Source organism: Ornithorhynchus anatinus, chromosome 5, assembly GCF_004115215.2.
Source record: "Ornithorhynchus anatinus isolate Pmale09 chromosome 5, mOrnAna1.pri.v4, whole genome shotgun sequence".
Lineage (NCBI taxonomy): Eukaryota > Metazoa > Chordata > Mammalia > Monotremata > Ornithorhynchidae > Ornithorhynchus > Ornithorhynchus anatinus.
The window spans coordinates 3261481-3279994 of record NC_041732.1 but is presented as its reverse complement, the minus strand read 5'-3'; the positions used below and the strand labels follow the sequence as shown (position 1 = coordinate 3279994).

The following is an 18514-nucleotide window of genomic DNA, read 5'->3' as shown; positions in this document are numbered from 1 at the left end:
GAGCGGAGGGGCGGGGCGGGGGGGGGTGTGTGCGGGTGTTTTTTTGGTTTTTAATGTTTTGTTTCTTTAATAACATACTCATGGTTACCAGCCATAGTCATAACAAAAGTGATTCATAAAATGTATCTAAAAATAACATTTTCTTCTTTTCTGTGTGAAAAGCTCGAGGGGGGGGCGGGGCGGGGCTTCAGTACCAAGATCGGGGCCCCAGGAGGCGGGGGCGGTGGTCCTCTCCCACACCGCCCTGGGAGGCCGGGGGCCGAGAGAAGCCCGTAACCCCCTTCGTTCCGGGGGGGGGGAAGGGAAGGGGAGGGGGAGAGCAGCCTGAAAGGGGGTGGGTGGGCGATGGGCCTGGGGGGAGGTGGGGCGGGGAAGGCGCTGTAGTGTTATTCTGCTTAGTGAGGTCGGGACACAGCGGGACGAATGGAGGGAGGAAGGAGGAGAGAGAGGGAGAAGACGGGGGGGGGGGGGGCGGGGGGGAGGCGGGCAGGGGAAGGAGGTCCCCGGCTCTCCCCTCCGGTTGGCCGGGAGGCCCGGACGCTCGGGTCCCGGCCGGCCTCGGGGTGGGGGAAGGAGCGGGAGCTAAAGTAAGGCAGCGGGCTCCCCCTCCGCCCGGCACCCCCTGCGGCGGCCCCCACCTAGCCGGTGGCCCGGGCCTTAGTCCGTTTCCCCCCCCTCCCCCCCCCCCCCCCCCCGCATCACAGCTCAGAGAACCTAATGAGACAAACAAAAGAGAGAAAGGGAGAGACAGAAACCGCTAAGAACTATATAAATATATGTCTTAAATAGGCCTAAGAAATTAATCGTACGAAACCTGGGGGCCGGTGGTGGGCCGGCGAGAACGGGGTCCCCTCCCCGACACCCGGCTGGGTCTTGCCCCCCGCCGCCGGCCCCTCTCCCGGGGTGCGGGTCCCCGCCCCCCCCCGCCCGGCCTCCCGGGGAGGAAGGAGTCGGTCCGTCTGAGACGGAGATGGGGCGGGTGGGGGGCGGGGGGGGGGGGGAGGAAGGGGTGTGCGCTGGGGGAGCCGGGACCCGTCCCGGGCTCCACGCGCTGGCCGGTGGGGTGGGGGGCGGGAGGGGACGGGGGGGGGGTCGGTTCCTCCCTCGCCCCCACCCTCCGGCCCCCCTCCCCGGGGGGTCTCTGGTGTCATGGCTGCGAGGGGCTTCTGGGGCACCGTTGCCAATAGGAAACCAGAGTTAGAGGGTTAATAAAGTAGAAAAATATTAGAACATATAGCCGGGCCGCCCCCCACCCCCAGCGCCTCCCGCCGCCGGCGGGGCCTGGGGTGGGCGCTGGCCTCCCCCTCCCTCCCTCCCTTCCTCCGTCCCTCCCTCCCACAGACCCCCACCGGCCTCAGGTCTCAGTCACGCGGGCGGGCGGGCGGGCGGCTCAGATGGTGGAGGTTTTGTCCGATCCGTCTGCCGGGAGAGAGAGGGAGGATGGGGGAGGCGGGTGGTCAGGGGCGGCCGGGCCGCCGGGGCCCGGGCCCCGGCCGACCGGCTGCCGCCGCCGCCGCCGCGTCGGGGATGGAGGGGCGCGGGGGGCGGGGGAGGCGGGAGGAGGCTCACCCACCGCCCAGAGCGTGCTCCGTCATGCTGAGGCACAGTGACTCCAGGGTGGGATTGATCTCCAGGTCCGGGCCAGGGGCCTGGCACTCTGTGTTGGGCAGAAAGAGAAAGCGAGGCGGAGTTGGGGCAGAAGGAGCACAGAGCGGGCAGGACCAGAGGGAGCAGGCTGGCCAGCGGGCGGAGGCGGACTGCTCTCCTGCCCCATTACCCCAGTTGGTCTCCCCCTCCTAACGATGACGGTATCCGCTAAGCACTTAATATGTACGAAGCACTGCTCTAAACACTGGGGCAGGTACAAATACCCAAATTATTATTATTATATCAGTCAGGTTGGACACAGTCCCTGTCCCACATGAGGCCCACGCTCTTAATCCCCATTTTCCAGATGAGGTAACCGAGGCCCAGAGAAGTGAAGTGACTTGCCCAAGCCCCCACGGCAGACACGCGGCGGAGCCGGGATTAGAGCCCATGACCTTCTGACTCCCAGGCCCGTGCTCGATAACGATAATAATGATGTTGGTATTTGTTAAGCGCTTACTATGGGCACAACACAGTTCTAAGCGCTGGGGGAGATACAGGGTCATCAGGTGGTCCCCCGTGAGGCTCCCGGTCTTCATCCCCATTTTACAGATGAGGGAACTGAGGCCCAGAGAAGTGAAGTGACTTGCCCACAGTCACCCAGCTGACAAGTGGCAGAGGCGGAATCGGAACCCATGACCTCCGACCCCCAAGCCCACGCCCTTTCCACTGAGCCACGCTGCTTCGATCCACCTAAGCCGCGTCGCTTCTCACGTACTCCCCATTTTACCGATGAGGGAACCGAAGCCCAGAGAAGCCAAGTGATCGCCCCGGGTCACGGCCCCGAGACGCACCGAGCCGGCGGCGGGCAAGGGAGGCCGGGGGTCGGGGGGGCCTCACCTGGCGGAAACATGAGGATGGCCTGGGGCGATGAGTGGACGGGGAGCGAGTGGGTGCGCTGCACGGAACTGCGGCTCTGGCCGGGCATGCTGTTACTGCCCCCGGGGTTGGCGAACCAGAGGCTCTGGGCCGGCCAGGGGAGAGGCGGACACGGTGAGAGGCGGCCCCCGTCCCCCCGCCCCCCGCCCCTCCCCCCCCCGCGCTCCCCCGGAGGACTGACCTGTCGGCCCCCGCCCCCGAGGCCGGGCCCGGCGAGGGCGTGCCGGGACGAGACGCCCCCGATGCCCGCGGGGCTAAGGATGCCCATGCGGCTGGGCGGCAGGGCCCGGGGGGGCAGCTGGAACTGGCGCTGACCCCGCCGGGTCACCCCCATGCCCACAGAGCCGGCTATGGGAAGGGAGTTGGAGCCGAACGCCCAGCTGTGGGGGGAGGAGCCGGTTAGGGGCCCGCCCCGGACGTCCCCCGCCCCCGCCCCCCAGTTCCTGGCACCGGCGCCCGCCCCGCCGGAGCCCCCCCCGGCGACGCCCCGCACCCTTTCTGCTGGCGGTAGCCCTGCGTCTCCAGGACGGCTTTGCGGGGGAAGGTTCTCAGCAGCTTGAGCACTTGCTGTTTCCAGGACAGCAGACGCTTCTTCTGCGTCTCCGTGAACGCCTGGGGGGGGCGGCCGGGCGGTCAGCAGCGGACAGCCCGGCGGCCGGACCTCCCCGGGGGGGGGGGGGGGGGGTGTCCGGGCGGGCTCGGGGCGCGTCCCTCCCTCCCTCCGGGTGATGGGGTCAGGACCGAACGGGCCCCCTCACCTCATGCGTCAGGCACTTTTCGATGAGCTGGAGGTAACTGGTGATGTTCTCCTCGTCCGGCCGGGACACCAGCAGCTGCGTACACACTGCGGGCGGGAGAGGGGTGTCAGCCGCCCCCACCCCCTCCCCCTGCCCGAGCAGGGCCCGGGGGGGGGCCGGGGGAGGGACACCCGGGCCCGACGGACACGCGGTCCTGAGCCGTGCAGAGAGGGGGGCTACGCCGCACCAGGCCGGGCCGGCCGGCTCCTCTGACGGCCGCCTCACCGGTCCCGGCCCCCGCACCCGGCCCCGCAGCTCGGAGGCTGCTGACGGGGTCGGGTCTGAGGGACGAGGCGGGGGACGCCCCCGCTCCGCCCGGCCCCCCGCCCGCCAGTGCCCGCGCGGCCCACCTTTGCCCATCACTCGTGTAAACTGGCTGGGGATGTCGCCGTCGGCGACGGGGGCCGTGGCGGACTCGCCGTCGCTGGGGGCGGCCGGCTGCGGGGGGTAGGCGGCGGCCTGGGGCTCCTTGTCCTCGGCGCCGCCGCCCTTCTCCGGCCCGGCCCGGCCCGGGGGGGGCTCGGCTCCCGCCGGCGGCTCCCCGCGGCCCCCGTCGGCGGCGGCGGCGGCGGCCACGGCGGCCTGGAGGGTGCCGTAGCCCTTGATGGGCGTGAGGATGATCTGTTGAAGTTCCTGGAGGGCGCTCCGTAGGTTCCCGCCTTCCAGCACGTCCTGCGGGGATGGGGGGCGCGGGGCCCACCCCGACCCCAGCTCAGAAGGGGAGGCCGAGTCGCGGCACGCGGAGGGTTGCGGGTCGCCGGCCGGCTCGGCCTTCCCCGCCGCCCAGCCCGCCGGCCTCCCCTCCCCCCGGCCCGGTCCCCCGGGCCCACCGGGCGGGGAGGCGGGCGCCAGCCTCCCGTTTCCAGCTCCGGCCCCCGCCTCTGCTGTCCGTGCCCTCACCTTCTCCAGAGACTTGAGAACGCTCTGCCGCTCCCGCAGCTTCTGGATGCTCAGAGCGATCTTGTGGCGGGCGCCCTTGGTGACGTTCTGTGGGCGAGGCGGGCGGGTCAGTGGAGCCCGATCCTCTTCTGGAATCGCCACTCTGCACGGACTCGACTCCGCCCGGCCCGCCGTCTCCCCGGGCCGCCTCGACCTCCCAACGGAGGGTTCTGGCAGACGGACCCCAGGCTCCTCGTGGGCAGGGATCGTCTCGACCGACTCGGTGGGATTGGACTCTCTCCCCGGCGCTCAGTCCGGTGCTCTGCACACGGCAAGCACGCCAGAAATACCACTGATGGATCTACTGCCCCGTCCTCGCCCAAGCGCTCCATTACGGTGCCGTGTGCTCCGTAAATACCATCGACCGATCGAGTCCGGTGCGGCCCCTCCCCCCGTGGGCCGGAGCCGGGGGCTAAAGGTGACCGGTCGTCCCCCAACGGCGGGGAGGCCGGGCTTCTGAGGGTCGTGCCGTCGCCAGCGGGGCCGGGGCGGAACCCGCCGACACCGTAGGGCCGTCTCTCGCCTGCTGCCGCTCCCCATTTCCTCCCCCTCTCTCTCGGCCCCACCGCCAGGCAGCCGAGGGGACGGTGCGCGTCTCCGCCCCGTGCCCCATGGCAGGGTGCACAGGCCCGTTTACCGACCGCCGCCCCGGGGCCCGACCCACGCGCTGTCGCCACTCCCGGGAGCAGGGTCCACCCCCCTAACTGGACTCCAGGTCTCTGCTGGCCTGAGCAGCCCCAGTGGGAGACGCGGTGGGTATTCCCCCGGGGAAGGAGCGAGGAGGAGCTGCCCCAAGCGGGCCCGCCTTGCCCCTCTGACCAATGCGGGGGGGGGGGGGGGGGGGGGGGAGTCGGAGGCGGCGGCCCCCCGAGGCCGCAGCGGGCTGGTAAGAATAATGCTGGTATCTGTCAAGCGCTTACTATGTGCAGAGCACTGTTCTAAGCGCTGGGGTAGATACAGGGTAATCAGATTGTCCCACGTGAGGCTCCCAGTCTTCATCTCCATTTTACAGATGAGGGAACTGAGGCCCAGTGAAGTGACTTGCCCACAGTCACACAGCTGACAAGTGGCAGAAGCGGGATTCGAACCCATGACCTCCGACTCCCAAGCCCGGGCTCTTGCCACTGAGCCGCGCTGCTTCTCTAGGGACCAGGGACACTGCAGGCCTGACCTGGGATTCCAGATGCTGCTCAGTCAGGGTCATCATGTCCTCGTAGCTCATCTGGGAGAAGAGGGCCGCGTACTTGTGCAGGCGCAAGCTCTTCAGCCAGGAGGGGACGTCTGCCGGGGGGAGCCAGGGAGAGGAGTTCGAATCCCCCTGACTCTGCTCATTTCCCCGCCCCATGCCCTGGGCGGAGCGCTGGGGCGTCTCGGGGACGCCCGAGACCCCCTCCGCGGTCTCGGGGGTGGGGAGGGGGTGACCGTTCAGAACTGAGACGACCCGAGGGAGGCCCGTCCGGGGACGGGGTCGGAGCGGCAGGGGAACCGAACCAACCGAACCCCAGGGCGCCAAGGGGAGGCGGCGGGCAGCCCGCCATGCGCCCCGTCACCTTTCATGCCGCTGCCATCCTCCTGGAACGTGTTGCGGCTGCCGCCCTGCTCGTCGGTCTGCTCGCTGCCCGAGGAGGCCACGCTGCTCTGGGGCGAGAGGGGCGCGTGGTCGGGCAGCACAAACAGGGGCCGTGGGCCCAGCTGCTCCTCGGGGCCCAGCCGCTCCTCGGGGCCCAGCCACTCCCCGGCCATCTGCGGGCTCGTGGGGACCAGCGACATGGAGCGTTTCAGCGGGCTGGGGTGGATCTGACACGTGGGCCCTGCACATGCACACACGGGGCGGGGGTGGGGGGGCGGAGAGGGTCAGCTGGCCCAGGCCCCCCATCGGGAGGAGGCCCTGAGACCCCATGTGCACCAGGCCTCCCGCCCGCCCCCCCGCGGCGCTCCCGGGGACGACCGAGATCGAGGCCGCGGGTCTGGCTCCCCGCCACCGCCCGCCCGGGACCCCGCCCGGGCCCGGCGGAGAGCCGGGGGTGACGCCTGCCGGCTGAGTCAGGGCTCTGGCTCCCGCTGGCTGCTTCCCAGGGCCTCGCGAGGGAGGAGCGGGAGGGGAAGGGAAGGGGGGAGGCGGGCAGGGAGGCAGGGAGGGGGCGGTCCGTGGGGAACAGCGGGAGGAATCTGGTATGTGCGGGACGGCAGCGGCCCCGCGCCGGAGAGGAGGAGCCAGCTTGGGGACGGCGAGCCGCCCCGGGAGACCGCCGGCCCCCGCCCCCGCCGGCCCCCACCCCCAGTCGGGGCCGGGCCCGGACGGCCGTGAGCGGAGACCACACCCCCGCCCCGGGGACCGGGCTGAGCCAGACCCCACAAGGCAGGCTGTCGGCCCGGACCCGCTCCGTCGGTTACCCCTAGGAGGGGGCCCGGGTTCCAGCGCCTCGTGGCCGCCCCGTCTATCGGCCCCCTCCCCCAGCAGCCCCCGGTCGGAGGGCTCAGAGGAAGAAGGCGGGGGGGCGCTGGCCACGGGCTCGACCCACCCGGCGGGACGGGCACCGAGGACGATGGGGGGGCGGTGGGGCCGGCCCACCGCCCCTCTCCCGCCAGATTTCTGCTCCCCGCTCCCCTCCCCGTGCCACCCCGGATACCCCCTCGCCGCCGTCTCGCCTCACCCGTGTTGGCGTTGCCCCCGATGCTGTTGGCGGCGCCCGGGGGCCCGGAGCCGGCGGGGTGGAAGGCCGCGTATCCGTTTTCCCGGGGAGGCTTCTCCTGCCAGCCGGACCCCGGCTCGCCCGCCCCGGGCTCCCCGGGGCCCTGCCACTCGTCCGAGCCCTGGCGCGAGTGGTAGGCGGGCTCGGCCCGGGCCCGGCCGGGGAAGCCGCCCGCCAGCCGCTCCTCCAGGTGGTTGAGCCACAGGGCGAGGGAGTTCCGGTCTTCCAGGGTGGTGGCCGGGTGGATGAGGGCGTAGGACAGCAGCTGGCGGCTCTCCTCGGTGAACACGTTGCTCTCGATGGAGTAGGCCAGCACCTTCTGCAGCAGCTTCATGTACTCCGCCTTGGCCTCCGGGTTGCCCGGCTGGAGCAGGGGCAGGTGGGACAGCAAGAGGGACACCACTTTCTCCTTGGGCTCCTGTTGCCACTGGCTGACGACCGCTGCGGGAAGGGAGCCACCGACACAGTTAGCTCTCGCCCGGCTCGGCCCCGAGACTCGACCCGGGCCCGCGACTGAAAAAAGAGGGAGGGAGGGAGAACAACTGCCGGACCCCCTTTGACAGGGAAGGAAACCGAGGCCCAGAGAGGTCAAGCGACTTGGCCCAGGCTGGTGGCCCAAGTTGAGAATAGAAGCCGGGGCCCCCACCATCCAGGACCCGGGGCCCTTCCACCAGGCCGCGCTTCCTCCTCCTAGTGCCCTCGCAAGTGGTGTCCGCAGATGCACCCTGACCCCCTCTGATTTTCGGCTTGTGAGGCCTGTGGCTTGGTACCCCTACGGATGCTCACCCTCCCTGGCCCCCAGTTCCTGCCTTTAAGCCATTCCCCCCGCCTACAGCGTCCCCCCCCCCGATCCAAGTTCCTCCCTCTTCTTCAGTCGCTGCAAAATCACACCGAATTCAGCCCCCACAGGAAGTCCTCCTCGACTGCCGCACCCGCCCCGCGCCCGCCCCACCTTCCCTGGGCTCCGGTTCCCAACCCGCCACCTCGGGGGGATCCCCCCTTGTCGGGCGATGCTGCCTCGTCGCCTGGATGGGCTGCAGTCGATCGCACAGCTGAGGATGAAGCCGGAGGGGCGGGAAGGACCCGGGGGGAGAAGGGAGGCCTGGGCTCGGCGGAGACCTGTCCCCCACCCCCGAGCCCACTGGCACTCCCTTGCCCGTCCCCACGTCCTGAGCAGGGGACCCTCCTGAGCAGGAGCCCCGAGGCCCTTCGCCGAGACCCTCCGGCTACCGGGCACTTCCGGCCTCGGTTCCGGCGAGGCCCTTCAGCTCCCCTCCGCTGCTCCTTTAAACCCCCATCACCTCCCCTCGACACTCAGTCTCTCCCCGTTCCGCCCACGTTCGGGGTCCCCACCTCGTGGTACGGAGACCTCCCCTCTCCCGCTGGGCGACTCCAACCCTCCCCGCCCCCCGGGCTCCCAGGGCCCCGCCGTTCCCCGGTGTCCCAGGGCAGGCCGGGCGGTGAGTCAACAAGGAAGCAGCTTTGGCCGGCGCGGGGCTCAATGAAGGACCTTGTTCTGCCATGAAGAAAGGGCAGAGCTGGCACTGGTGCCCGTGACGGGGAGGAGCAGGGTGGGACGGAGGAAGGGACACCCTCCCCTCGACCCATCTCCGACGAGAGCGGGCGAACTGCCAAAGAAGGACCGAGCTGCCCCGGGTGGGGATGTTGAAGCCTCCCTCCCCGGTTCCTCTCACTGCTCCGGGCTCCTCGAAGGCCTCTGGGGCCGCAGGTCACTTCCCAGTGGAGGCAGACGGGCTCGCCCACCCGTCCCCCAGCCCTCGGCAGCTGCCCCGCCGGCAAAGGCAAGGGCTCACAAGACCCTCCAGGAAACAGCTCCCACTGGCAGAGACTGGCAGCCAGCGGGTGAGAGGGAAGCTGGTGTGGGGGGGGATCTCTGGCCCTGAGACAACCGGACCTGCGGCCTCACCCCAGAATGTCCCTGCCCTCCTTTGAGCGTCAAACCTGAACGTTGTTGAGGAGGGGGAGGGAGAAGGGAGAAAGAGATGGCTAGAAGAGGGTGAGGGGAGGCCCGGGGGAGGGAGAAGAAGAGGGGAAGGCGGGGCCGGGCAGGGGGCAGGGCCGAGGCCCGGCCAGAGCCAAGCTGGGCATGAACCTGAGGCTTGGCAGCCTGCTCTGGGCCAAATATATCTCGGAGGCTCTGACGAGGCAAAAGCCATTTTTACATCGCGGCTCTGTTGCAATCACGTCAATGGCGGCGGCCACCAGAGGGCCGGGACTTGGCTCGGCCCCCCGCTCCCCGGCCGGGCCCCCGCTGCCCCGGGCGGGGAAACGCCGAGCGTTTCTGGGCGGTGAACCGGTCTGCCGGGGGGCAGCCGGAGCGGGGAGGGCTGCCCGGGGGCCTGCGGGGTCCCCCGCTCACTCCGAGGGGGGCGGAGGGGCGGGGCCGGCGAAGGAGGCCACGTGGGTTCCGGCAACGGCCGGGGCCTCCGAGGCCACCGTGGCTACTGCCCGGCCGTGGAGGGGGAGGCCGCGGTTGGGGCCGGGCCGGCTTCCCCCGGCTCCGGAGAGGACCTGCCTGACCGAGAGGCAGAGGGGCTCGGGGTCCGGCCGGCTTGGGGGGAAGCCCCCGACGGCCGGGGGGGCTCCCGCGATCCCCGGCGTGTCCACCCCAGAGCTTTCCCTGCCGGGCCCGGCAGCGAGGCCGAACTGAGGCAGCGGTGGGGTCCCGGGGAGAGCGAAGAAAAGGGGCGGCCGGCTTGAGGGTCGGGGTGGGGTGAGGGAGCAAGGGGAGAATTTAGGTAGCAATTCCCACAGTTTCATGCAGCGCTTCGACTTTGGGATTTGGGTGTTTGATGCCCGGAGCATCAGGGGCAGACGGGCGAGGGGCACCTGGATCGAAGGAGAGGAGGGAGCTCGGGCCCGCAGAGCCCACGGCCCAGCTGATCCCCGCTGGGAGAACCCGGACCTGGGCGTCAAGAGGACCTGGGTTCTAGTCCCGAGTCCGCCGCTCGTCTGCTGTGTGACCTTGGGCGGGTCACTTCCCTTCCTCTGTGCCTCAGTTCTCCTGTCCCCCCCGTCCGTTTAGACTGTGAGCCCCATGTGGGACAGGGACTGCGTCCAACCTAATTAACCTGTATCTACCCCAACGCTCAGAACAGTGTTCGACACGTAGTAAGTGCCGAGGGCATTCTGTTAGGAAAAAGAAATAAGACCCGGAGGAGAAGGGTCTGAGACCGGGAGCCCCAGGTGGTTCAGAAACTGTGTCCAACCTAACTTGTACGTACCCCCGTGCTTAGAACAGCGTTCGACACATGGTAAGCGCTTAACGAACACTATTAAAAAAAAAAAAGTTGCAAATTCCCCAAATAAACAGTTCCAATCAATACACGCTTGTGATCACGCACCGCCCCATGTGGGCACACCCCCTCCGGCCACCCCCGTTGCTCTCACCCCGCCCCTGCCCTCGGCATGACCCCGGGAGCTGACCCAGGCGGGTGCTCTCCGGAGGGCGCCTGACAGGTTGGGTGGCTGCTGCCGACACCCAGAGGCTACCGCGCCTCACTCCTGGCAGGTCCCCGAGCGGGCAGAGGGTCTGCCCGCCCGGACCGCTGCCCTCCTCCGCTCCCGCGGCTCCCGCCCCGGGAACCAAGGAGGCTGGGCCGGGACGGGCTCCTGCTCTCCCCAGGTTCCCACGCCCACATGCCTGGGGAGGTGCCCGGCGCCGGGGACCCGACGGGGCAGGGGGCCCAATACCGGGCTATCGGAACCCTTTTACGATGCGCTTTCCCGAGCCCTCAGTACAGTGCTCTGCACACGGTAAACGCCGCTGACCGATCGGGTGAGGGGGGCCGGGATCACGCGTCTCTCAGCCACCTAACGGGCCCTGGTCACGGACAGGCGGCGTGGCGGTCCCCGCCCCATCGTCACCAGTGGGTGGTGAGCCGGGGCCCATCGGGTGCTTGGCCCGGAGCAAAGGGAGAGTGGAGGGCTGAGAAGGTGGGTCGGTTGCGAGTCCCCCGGGCGTCTTCCCGTCGCCGTCCCCCGGCCCAGCCGTCCCCCTCCTCCGCGGACGGCTCTCCCGCGGCTCCCCGGAGTCCGACCGGGAGGCTGACCTCCGTCTCTCCCTTCACCCCGGAGCGAAGCGCCGTCACCCACCGGGGCCCTGCCGGCATCATCCGGGCCCCTCCCTCCCCGCCCAGACGCGAGTGGTGGTGGGGGAGGGGGCGGGGCCTCACCGGCGCTGTTGGCCTCGGCCTCGAGCAGGTGGACCTCGTCGCAGTCGGCCAGGGAGTGCTCCAGGCAGAGCTGCAGGAAGCGGGCCTGCGTGCGGCTGATCCTCTTCAGGAGCGACAGCAGGGCCACCGTCTGCTCGCACTCATTCCAGCCCCGGAACCAGCCGGCCAGGATGCCCACCTGGTCGCGGAACATCATGGTGCCGGGCACGGGGCGGCGGGGTGGACGGCGGGCGCCGTCACATGGTTTCGGCTGGGGCCCCGGCCGCCGTCCCCCGGTGCGGGGTGCGGGGTGGAGGGACGGCCCGGCGCGGCGGCGGGAGCCGGGCCGCCCGAGCTTCTGCCCCGGTCAGTCCGGCAGGCGGGCGCTGGAGATCCACCCCTGCGAACGACACACAGATGAGATCGGAAACTCCCCCGGGGGTGGGGGAGCCCGAACAGGGCCCTTCCCTAGGACCGGGCTGTCCGTTCCCCGCTCCCCTCGGCCACCCGCTCGCTCCCGGGCGGCAGGGGAGACAAGACGGGCAACCCCGGGCCGGAGGAGGAGATGGCCGGTGAATCGGGGGTGATAGGAATGGGGCCGCAAAGGAGGCCGCTGCCCGGGGGCGGTCCAGGAGCAGGGTGTCGGGGCCTTCACATCCGCCGCCGGTCCTCCGCTTTTCCCCTCTTCAAAGTTGTCCCGAAACCCCGTCTCCCCCAGGAGCCCTTCCCTGACTATCCTCCCTAAGTCCCCGCTCCCGCCCGCGTCCCCCAAGCACGGACTCCCAGCGGGGCCCCGAGATCCATGCCCTTCAATTCTGTCGCTTCCCCCAACTGTCGTATCGTTCGCCATCTCGCTCCCCTACTCGACCGCAAGCTCCTGCAGGGCAGGGCCCGTGACAACTAACTTGGCTGCATTCGGCCGAGCGCTTAGCACGCAGTGAGGGCTCGACGGGCACTACCGACTGATGGATTGGTTAATCCAGCAAGGCAGAGCCCCTCGGGGAGTTTGACCCGGGGCCTGCGAGGAGGTCCGGCGGGCAAGGCCCGTGTCCGGCCTGCCAGGGGGCTGGAGGTGAAACTTTCTCTGGCGGAGCGGCTCCGGCCAAGGAAGAGCCCGAGGGGCGACCAGCTCAGCCCAAGGGGCGACCGTTCGGCTGTCGCCAAGGGCCGGCAGAGAGGAAGCTGGTCCGCCGCTGCCCAGGTGGGGCAGGGTGGCGACCGACCCAGAGTCGGGTTAGACTTTAGGAAGGACTTCCGGGCCAAAAAGTGGTTGAGACTGTAGAACGGACCGCAATTCTCCGTCCCCCCCGGCTCCCAGCCCCGTGGCAGGTTTAGAAATCAGGCTGGCCCAAGTGCTCGGGGTGGGGTGGACCCAGGGGGCCGGAGAGAATGATCTCTCCCCCGGCTGATTAATATTAACTCTGGAGAATTGATTAAGCGCTTACTAGGTGCCGAACTCGGGGTCGATACAAGACGTTCCAATTGGGCACGGTCCCTGGCCCAACCAGGGCCCCTCAGTCAAATCAGTCAATCATTCACTCAATCAATCATATTAACTGAGCACACAGTCCGCACGAAGCACTCAATTAAGCTCTTGGAAAAGTTCGATGGAGGAAATACACAAAGAAGGAAGGAGGATAGAGGTCTTAGCCCCATTTTACTGATGAGTTAACTGAGGCCTAGAGCGGTTAAGTGATTTGCCCAACGTCCCCCAGCAGAGGCCGATGGTAAAGATGGAATTAGAACCCAGGTCTGCAGACTCCAGGCCCCAAGGCTCTCTCCTCTAGGCGCCGCCGGGCTCTAGGGGTCCAAGGGACGGGACGGGGGGGAAGGAGGGAGGACTCGACCACCCGGGGGGCTGCCCCTCTGGTTGCTGAGAGTGATTCCCTGCTAGCCTCGCCCCGGTCTGTCGCAATGCCCATTTCTGATCACCCACCGCCCACGCCCCCGGGCGCCTGGCCGGCCTGGCCACCGAGCTGTTGACTTCCTCCTGCCCCGGGCCTGGATCCCCCTCCCTGACCCGGGGTGGGGGCCGATGCAACTGAGGCTTCCCCGCTACTGCCCTCGAGGCCGGCCGGGAGCCGACCGGAGGGTAGGGGGATGGGCCGGGAGTCCCCGATTCCCGAATGGACAGTGGCGAAAACCCCCTACCGAGAGACAGGAACCGGCTGGGAGTGGTTTCCACATTGGAGCCGCTTGGCGTCCCCGTTTTCCCCACCTGAGCATCACGGCTCCACAGCCGCGGGTCCGACCCCACCCCTGAACGTCTGCCTCCCGGTTCCGGGGGACCCCCCCCGGCAGATCTCCGCCCCGGGGTGGGCCCGAGACCTCGGGGCGGAGCAAGTCCGAACACGGGCCCACCGAGGTGCAGATCGCCGGTTCATCAGGGGGCGGAGGCCACCACTGGTGGATGCCGTAGCCCGGGGGCCCGGCTGACCCGTCCCGCTCGGGGACGCAGTTGAGATGCCCAGGGCCGACGCCGTAGGCCCTGAGCCATCGCGGGTCTCGGGGGATCACCGGCGGCCTGGCCCGGGTCCCTCTGCACGGGAAAGAGCGGTCGCCTCGGCCGCCGCGCTCCCCCAATCGGCGGACAGGGCTCCGGATGACCGTCCCTGGCTGGGCCCACCAATCGGGAGCTCGGCAGACCATCTTACCCAGCCCCCTGCCTCCAAGCAGTCCCACACCTGTCCCCGGAGCCGGGCCGCCACCCGCGAGAAGGCATTCCCCAAGCTCCCCGAGGGTCTGCTGGCGCAGGGTGGCGGCTTCTCCGACGGTCTGCCCTCGATCCCTCTGGCTGCGGCCCGCGGCTCCCCCAGCCGACCCCGTTTCTCAACTTCGGGCACCCACGCCTCCCCGGCCCCTGCTCTCCGGGCGGCTCCCCTAGGACAGGTGGGCTTCCCCCCGAAGGCTTGTGCTCGTCCACCGGCCGGCCCACCCGGGGGGCTGCAGAGCACAGAGGAGTCATCAGAAGACTTCTCTACGATCCTGGATGGGGAATTTCTGGGGCATTTTATTTCCAGCTCAGCCACGTGTGCGGCATTGCCCGGGGACGGGAGGAGGTTGGGAACTGGCGGCGCTGGAGCCCCTCTGGTCCCTCGGGATCGGGGGGGGGAAAACAATGCCTCCCCCCGCAGCCATTCCTGGAGCCCTTCTGTGGCCTCCCTGAATTCCCTGGCATCCTCCCCCAAGTCCATCCAGGGTGGTCAACGGGTTTGGCCCCAAAAGGGTGGATGAGGGAAGGCGGGAACCATCTTGGGGTCCCCTAAGCTCCAGGCCGCCTCTCACTGCGTCCCTCGTCGATGGCAAGCAGGCCGGCCTGAGGTCTGAAGGACCAAGGAGGAGCAGGGAGGGGCAGAGGATGAGGCAAAGGTTTGGGGAGCAAGCGGGAAGAACTCCCTGAGTCCCTAAAGCGGAAGGGGCAGAGACCAATCCCTCCGCATACAGAGGGGCAAAACGGGAGGGCAGTTGGTGGGGGGGTAGGCGTCTGAGGGCAGTGATTGGGGGCCTCTAAGGGGTGATGACAATTCAGCAGCATGGCGGGATCGGGGGAGCCTTTCGCTGATTCTTCCCCAGCCTGGGTAACCACCTAAAGGACTGGTTCTAGGTTACCAGTTGGAAGCAGGTTGGACGGAGGAGACCGTCCATCCAGGTGGAACTACTGGGCCAGCTGTGGCCGTTGGCCCGGTGGCCCGGGGTGGGGGGGTGGACAGAGAGAGAGACACGCTGCTGCTATTGCAGAACGCCAGGCCCGCCAGCGCAGGCAAAGTGGTCTGCGGCCAGGTTTCCGTCCGTTTCCCCCGTCCCGCTTGGCCCTTCTCGGGAGGTCATCGGTGCGGGGTGGACAGCACCTCTTGCGGGGAATGGCCACTTTCTAGATGGAGATATTGAGGTGAGTCACCTGAGGGCAGGACTGGGTCAGTTGGGGGACCCTATCTTTCCTCCACAGCGGAATCACCAGGACTTCCAGGAGCCAACGAGAGAGGACAAGGAGATAGCCAGGAAGGGGCCGGGGAAAGAGCAACAATTTGCCCAGGAAGGTAGCGGGGAGGCAAGAATCCCCAAGGGATTCAAGAAACACCCTTGGCCCTTCCTCCAAACTCACCCCTCTCAGACAGGGGGCAGAGGGGCTCCTGGGCCTTGGCCGGGCAGTAGTCCCGGGAGCGGTGCCCTCCCAATTCCTCTGTCTTTCCTCTCCCAGATGCTTCAACCTCACCCACCCCACCACTTCATCACTCTGTACCCAGGTCCCCGACTCTTGTGCCCTTTCTTCCCCCATCTTCTCCCTTCTTAACGTGCGGGACCCGACACCTTCGCTGGATCCCCTCCACGGCCTCCAAACCTTCCTGGGAACCCCCGGGGGCCTGGTGCTGGAGAGGGGCTCTCAGGTTTACGATAAAGACTCGGTCTTCTCCAGGATTGAGAGGCTAGAAGAGACTTTCGGGCTGGGCCATTATGGGTCACCAGCTGGGCGGTGAGGGCGGGAGGCCCGGCCAGAGCAGCTTCACCCAGGGATTGGGAAGGCAGGGTCAAAGGGAACAGGCAGGAGGGAGATCTGGTGACCGTCCAGGCCGCAGGCTGAGGGACCCAGCCTGAGGAGACGGAGGCGGGGAGAGGCACGGTGAGGAGCAGGTTCTCTCTCAGGTCAGGACTGATGAGGGAAAGGCAAACTTGCGGGAGCGGCTTAGGTTTAGAGGGGAGGATGGGCAGGGAGAAAGCGAGCGGCAGAGGCTTGTAGGAGTGAAGGTTGTGAGCTGAACACAGAGTGGATACTGACTATAATTGGGAAAAGGGAGAGCCCGGGAGAAAAGAGATAATAACGTTGAGATTTGTCAAGCGCTTACTATGTGCCGAGCACTGTTCTAAGCGCGGGGGTAGATACAGGGGAATCAGGTTGTCCCTTGTGGCGCTCACAGTCTTAATCCCCGTTTGACAGATGAGGGAACTGAGGCACAGAGAAGTGACTTGGCCAGTCATACAGCTGACAAGTGGCGTGACCGCTGTCCCCTTGGGTGAGCAGGTGGGGAGCGAGTGCCCAGCGGGGAGGAAGTCACCACGAGGAGAAAAGCGGAGCCCAGGGGATCCCAGGGAAGATCAGTTGGGAGGAGACAAAACCAAAATAAAACAGGGTCCCAAAGCAGGAGGTGGGGGGAGAGACTGTCATTCTTTATAATAATGTTGGTATTTGTTAAGCGCTTACCACGTGCAGAGCACTGTTTTAAGCGCTGGGGGAGATACGGGGTCATCAGGTTGTCCCACTGGAGGCTCACAGTTAATCCCCATTTTACAGATGAGGGAACTGAGGCACAGAGAAGTGAAGTGGCTTGCCCACAGTCCCACAGCTGACAAGTGGCAGAGCTGGGATTCGAACTCATGACCTCTGACTCCCGAGCCCGGGCTCTTTCCACTGAGCCACGCTGCTTCGCTATGGCAATGTGAGGGCGAGGGGGGAGAGGGCAACCTGAAATGGGGGAGGGGGAATGACTCCAGAGGAAAAATGGGGGGACGGGAGTCATCTTGTAGAGAAGAGGGGACACTGTGAGAGCGGGGAGGAGCACACTGAAGTGGGAGAGGGGGATTTCGGAGGGGGGAGAGCGATCAGAATGAGGAGGGGCTGAGCTGAGCGGTCAGGTGGGGGGGGAGATTTAATAATGTTGCTATTTGTTAAGCGCTATGTGCTGAGCACCGTTCTAAGCGCTGGGGTAGATACAGGGTCATCAGGTGGTCCCCTGTGAGGCTGACAGTTAATCCCCATTGAACAGATGAGGTAACCGAGGCACAGAGAAGTGAAGTAATAATAATAACGTTGGTATTTATTAAGCGCTTACTATGTGCAGAGCACTGTTCTAAGCGCTGGGAGAGATACAGGGTCATCAGGTGGTCCCACATGAGGCTCACAGTTAATCCCCATTTTACAGATGAGGGAACCGAGGCCCAGTGAAGTGACTCGCCCACAGTCACCCAGCTGACAAGTGGCAGAGCCGGGAATCGAACCCATGACCTCCGACTCCCAAGTCCAGGCTCAAGAGGAGTGGGTCTGAGCGAGGGGGGCAATCTGAAGGGGAGATATAAGGGCGAATGGGAGAAAGTGATTAGACCGTAAGCCCGTCAAACGGCAGGGACGGTCTCTATCTGTTGCCGACCCGTCCATTCCAAGCGCTTAGTACATAGTAAGCGCTCAATAGAGACTACTGAATGAATCTGGGTGTTGGCGGAACCGTCTGAGAGGTCGGGGCAACGTAAGCGACTGGGGGACGGGAGGAGCGATGGAGGGCAACGTGGAAGGGGGGGCAATCAGAGTTAGGGGTGCGATATGGGGGGGGCACGTGTGGGGGGGGGAAGGTGAGGTGACCACAATCAGAGTGAGGTGTGTGTGATTTGCATGAAAGGGGGGTGTCTGAGTGAGGTGAGGGTGATGGGGGGAGGCCTAGCAAAGTGGGGGGAAGGTGTTCATAAAGAGGGGAGGCAAGTCAGAGAGACGGGGGGGAGGCCAACCTGAATGATGGGGGAAAGCAGCACAGCTCAGGGGCGAGAGCCCGGGCTTGGGAGTCCGAGGTCCTGGGTTCGAATCCCGCCTCCACCGCTTGTCAGCTGGGTGACCGCGCTCCACTTCTCCGGGCCTCAGTTCCCTCCTCTGTCAGACGGGGATGAAGCCCGGGGGGCCTCACGTGAGATGACCCTGTCCCTCGCCCAGCGCTTAGGCCAGTGCTCTGCACCCAGGAAGCGCTTAAATGCAACATGATGATGGGGGGGGGGGAAACTGAGGGCTGAGAGGGCGACCTGAGGGAGAGGGGCCTCAAGGGGCGGGGGAGGGGGCGCGCGCTCCCAGGGCGCGAGGCCCCGCCCCCTCGCGCTGCCTGGCGCGCGCGCGAGCGCTCTCTCTCTCTCAGGCGCGCGCCTCCCCTCCCCGCGCGCGCGCGCTTGGCCCCGAGGGCGGGGGGGGCTCATTCCCTCCCTCACCCCTCCCCGCCAGGAGAGCGGGGCCCCGGACACTCACCGGGCTCCGGCCCCGCGCCGCCGCCGCCGCCGCCGCCGGGGAACCCGAAGGCCTCAGGCCGCCGCGTCGCGTCGCGTCGCGCCTCGTCCTTTCCCCCCCCACCCCCCCCCGCCGCGGGCCCTCTCGCCTCCCTCCCCGCAGCGACCGCAGTGGCCGCCGCCGCGCTGCGTCACCGCGCCGCGTCACCGCCCCCCCGCCTCCCCATTGGCCGGCGCCGCGCGGACGGACGGGCCGGCCGGCCAATCGGACGCCGCCCAGGCGACGGGGGGCGGGGCCGCGGGCCGCCGCCGGCCGGGGGGGCGGGCCCCGACCCGGGATTGGCTGGCGCCGCCCCCTCCCCGCCGTGATCGGCAGGGCGGGGGGAGGCGGGGGCGGGGCCGGAGGGAGCGT

The 18514-nt window shown here is 67.8% G+C and overlaps 1 protein-coding gene across 3 annotated transcripts; it reads right to left on the bottom strand.

The window, feature by feature from the left end:
• Positions 1 to 1319: 1319 nt before the first annotated feature.
• SAMD4B (sterile alpha motif domain containing 4B) lies at positions 1320 to 18201 on the bottom strand. 3 transcript variants are annotated; one of them, XM_029064777.2, is made up of 13 exons: positions 18125 to 18201; positions 11152 to 11530; positions 6917 to 7396; positions 5813 to 6073; positions 5434 to 5543; positions 4224 to 4310; positions 3674 to 3995; positions 3285 to 3370; positions 3020 to 3138; positions 2708 to 2906; positions 2488 to 2611; positions 1570 to 1657; positions 1320 to 1419 (listed from the first exon to the last, which is right to left on the bottom strand). In XM_029064777.2, the coding sequence occupies exons 2-13, from the start codon at positions 11345 to 11347 to the stop codon at positions 1362 to 1364; spliced, it is 2130 nt and encodes a 709-aa protein (XP_028920610.1). In that variant the 5' UTR covers positions 11348 to 11530; positions 18125 to 18201; the 3' UTR covers positions 1320 to 1361. The 3 variants fall into 3 exon arrangements, with proteins under 3 accessions (XP_028920610.1, XP_028920609.1, XP_028920611.1); XM_029064776.2 differs by lacking the exon at positions 18125 to 18201 and adding an exon at positions 17623 to 17724; XM_029064778.2 differs by lacking the exon at positions 18125 to 18201 and adding an exon at positions 17623 to 17722 and having other exon boundaries at positions 1574 to 1657.
• Positions 18202 to 18514: the final 313 nt, after the last annotated feature.

Bases quoted from the DNA above. Each gene is read 5' to 3' on its own strand.
- SAMD4B (XM_029064777.2), bottom strand. From the start codon at position 11,347: ATGATGTTCCGCGACCAGGTGGGCATCCTGGCCGGCTGGTTCCGGGGC. The intron at 7,397-11,151 runs GTGAGGCCCCGC...CCCTTCCCGCAG, and splicing joins GGCCGAGGCCAACAGCGCCG to CGGTCGTCAGCCAGTGGCAA. The intron at 3,996-4,223 runs GTGAGGGCACGG...CCATCCCCGCAG, and splicing joins TTCTCAAGTCTCTGGAGAAG to GACGTGCTGGAAGGCGGGAA.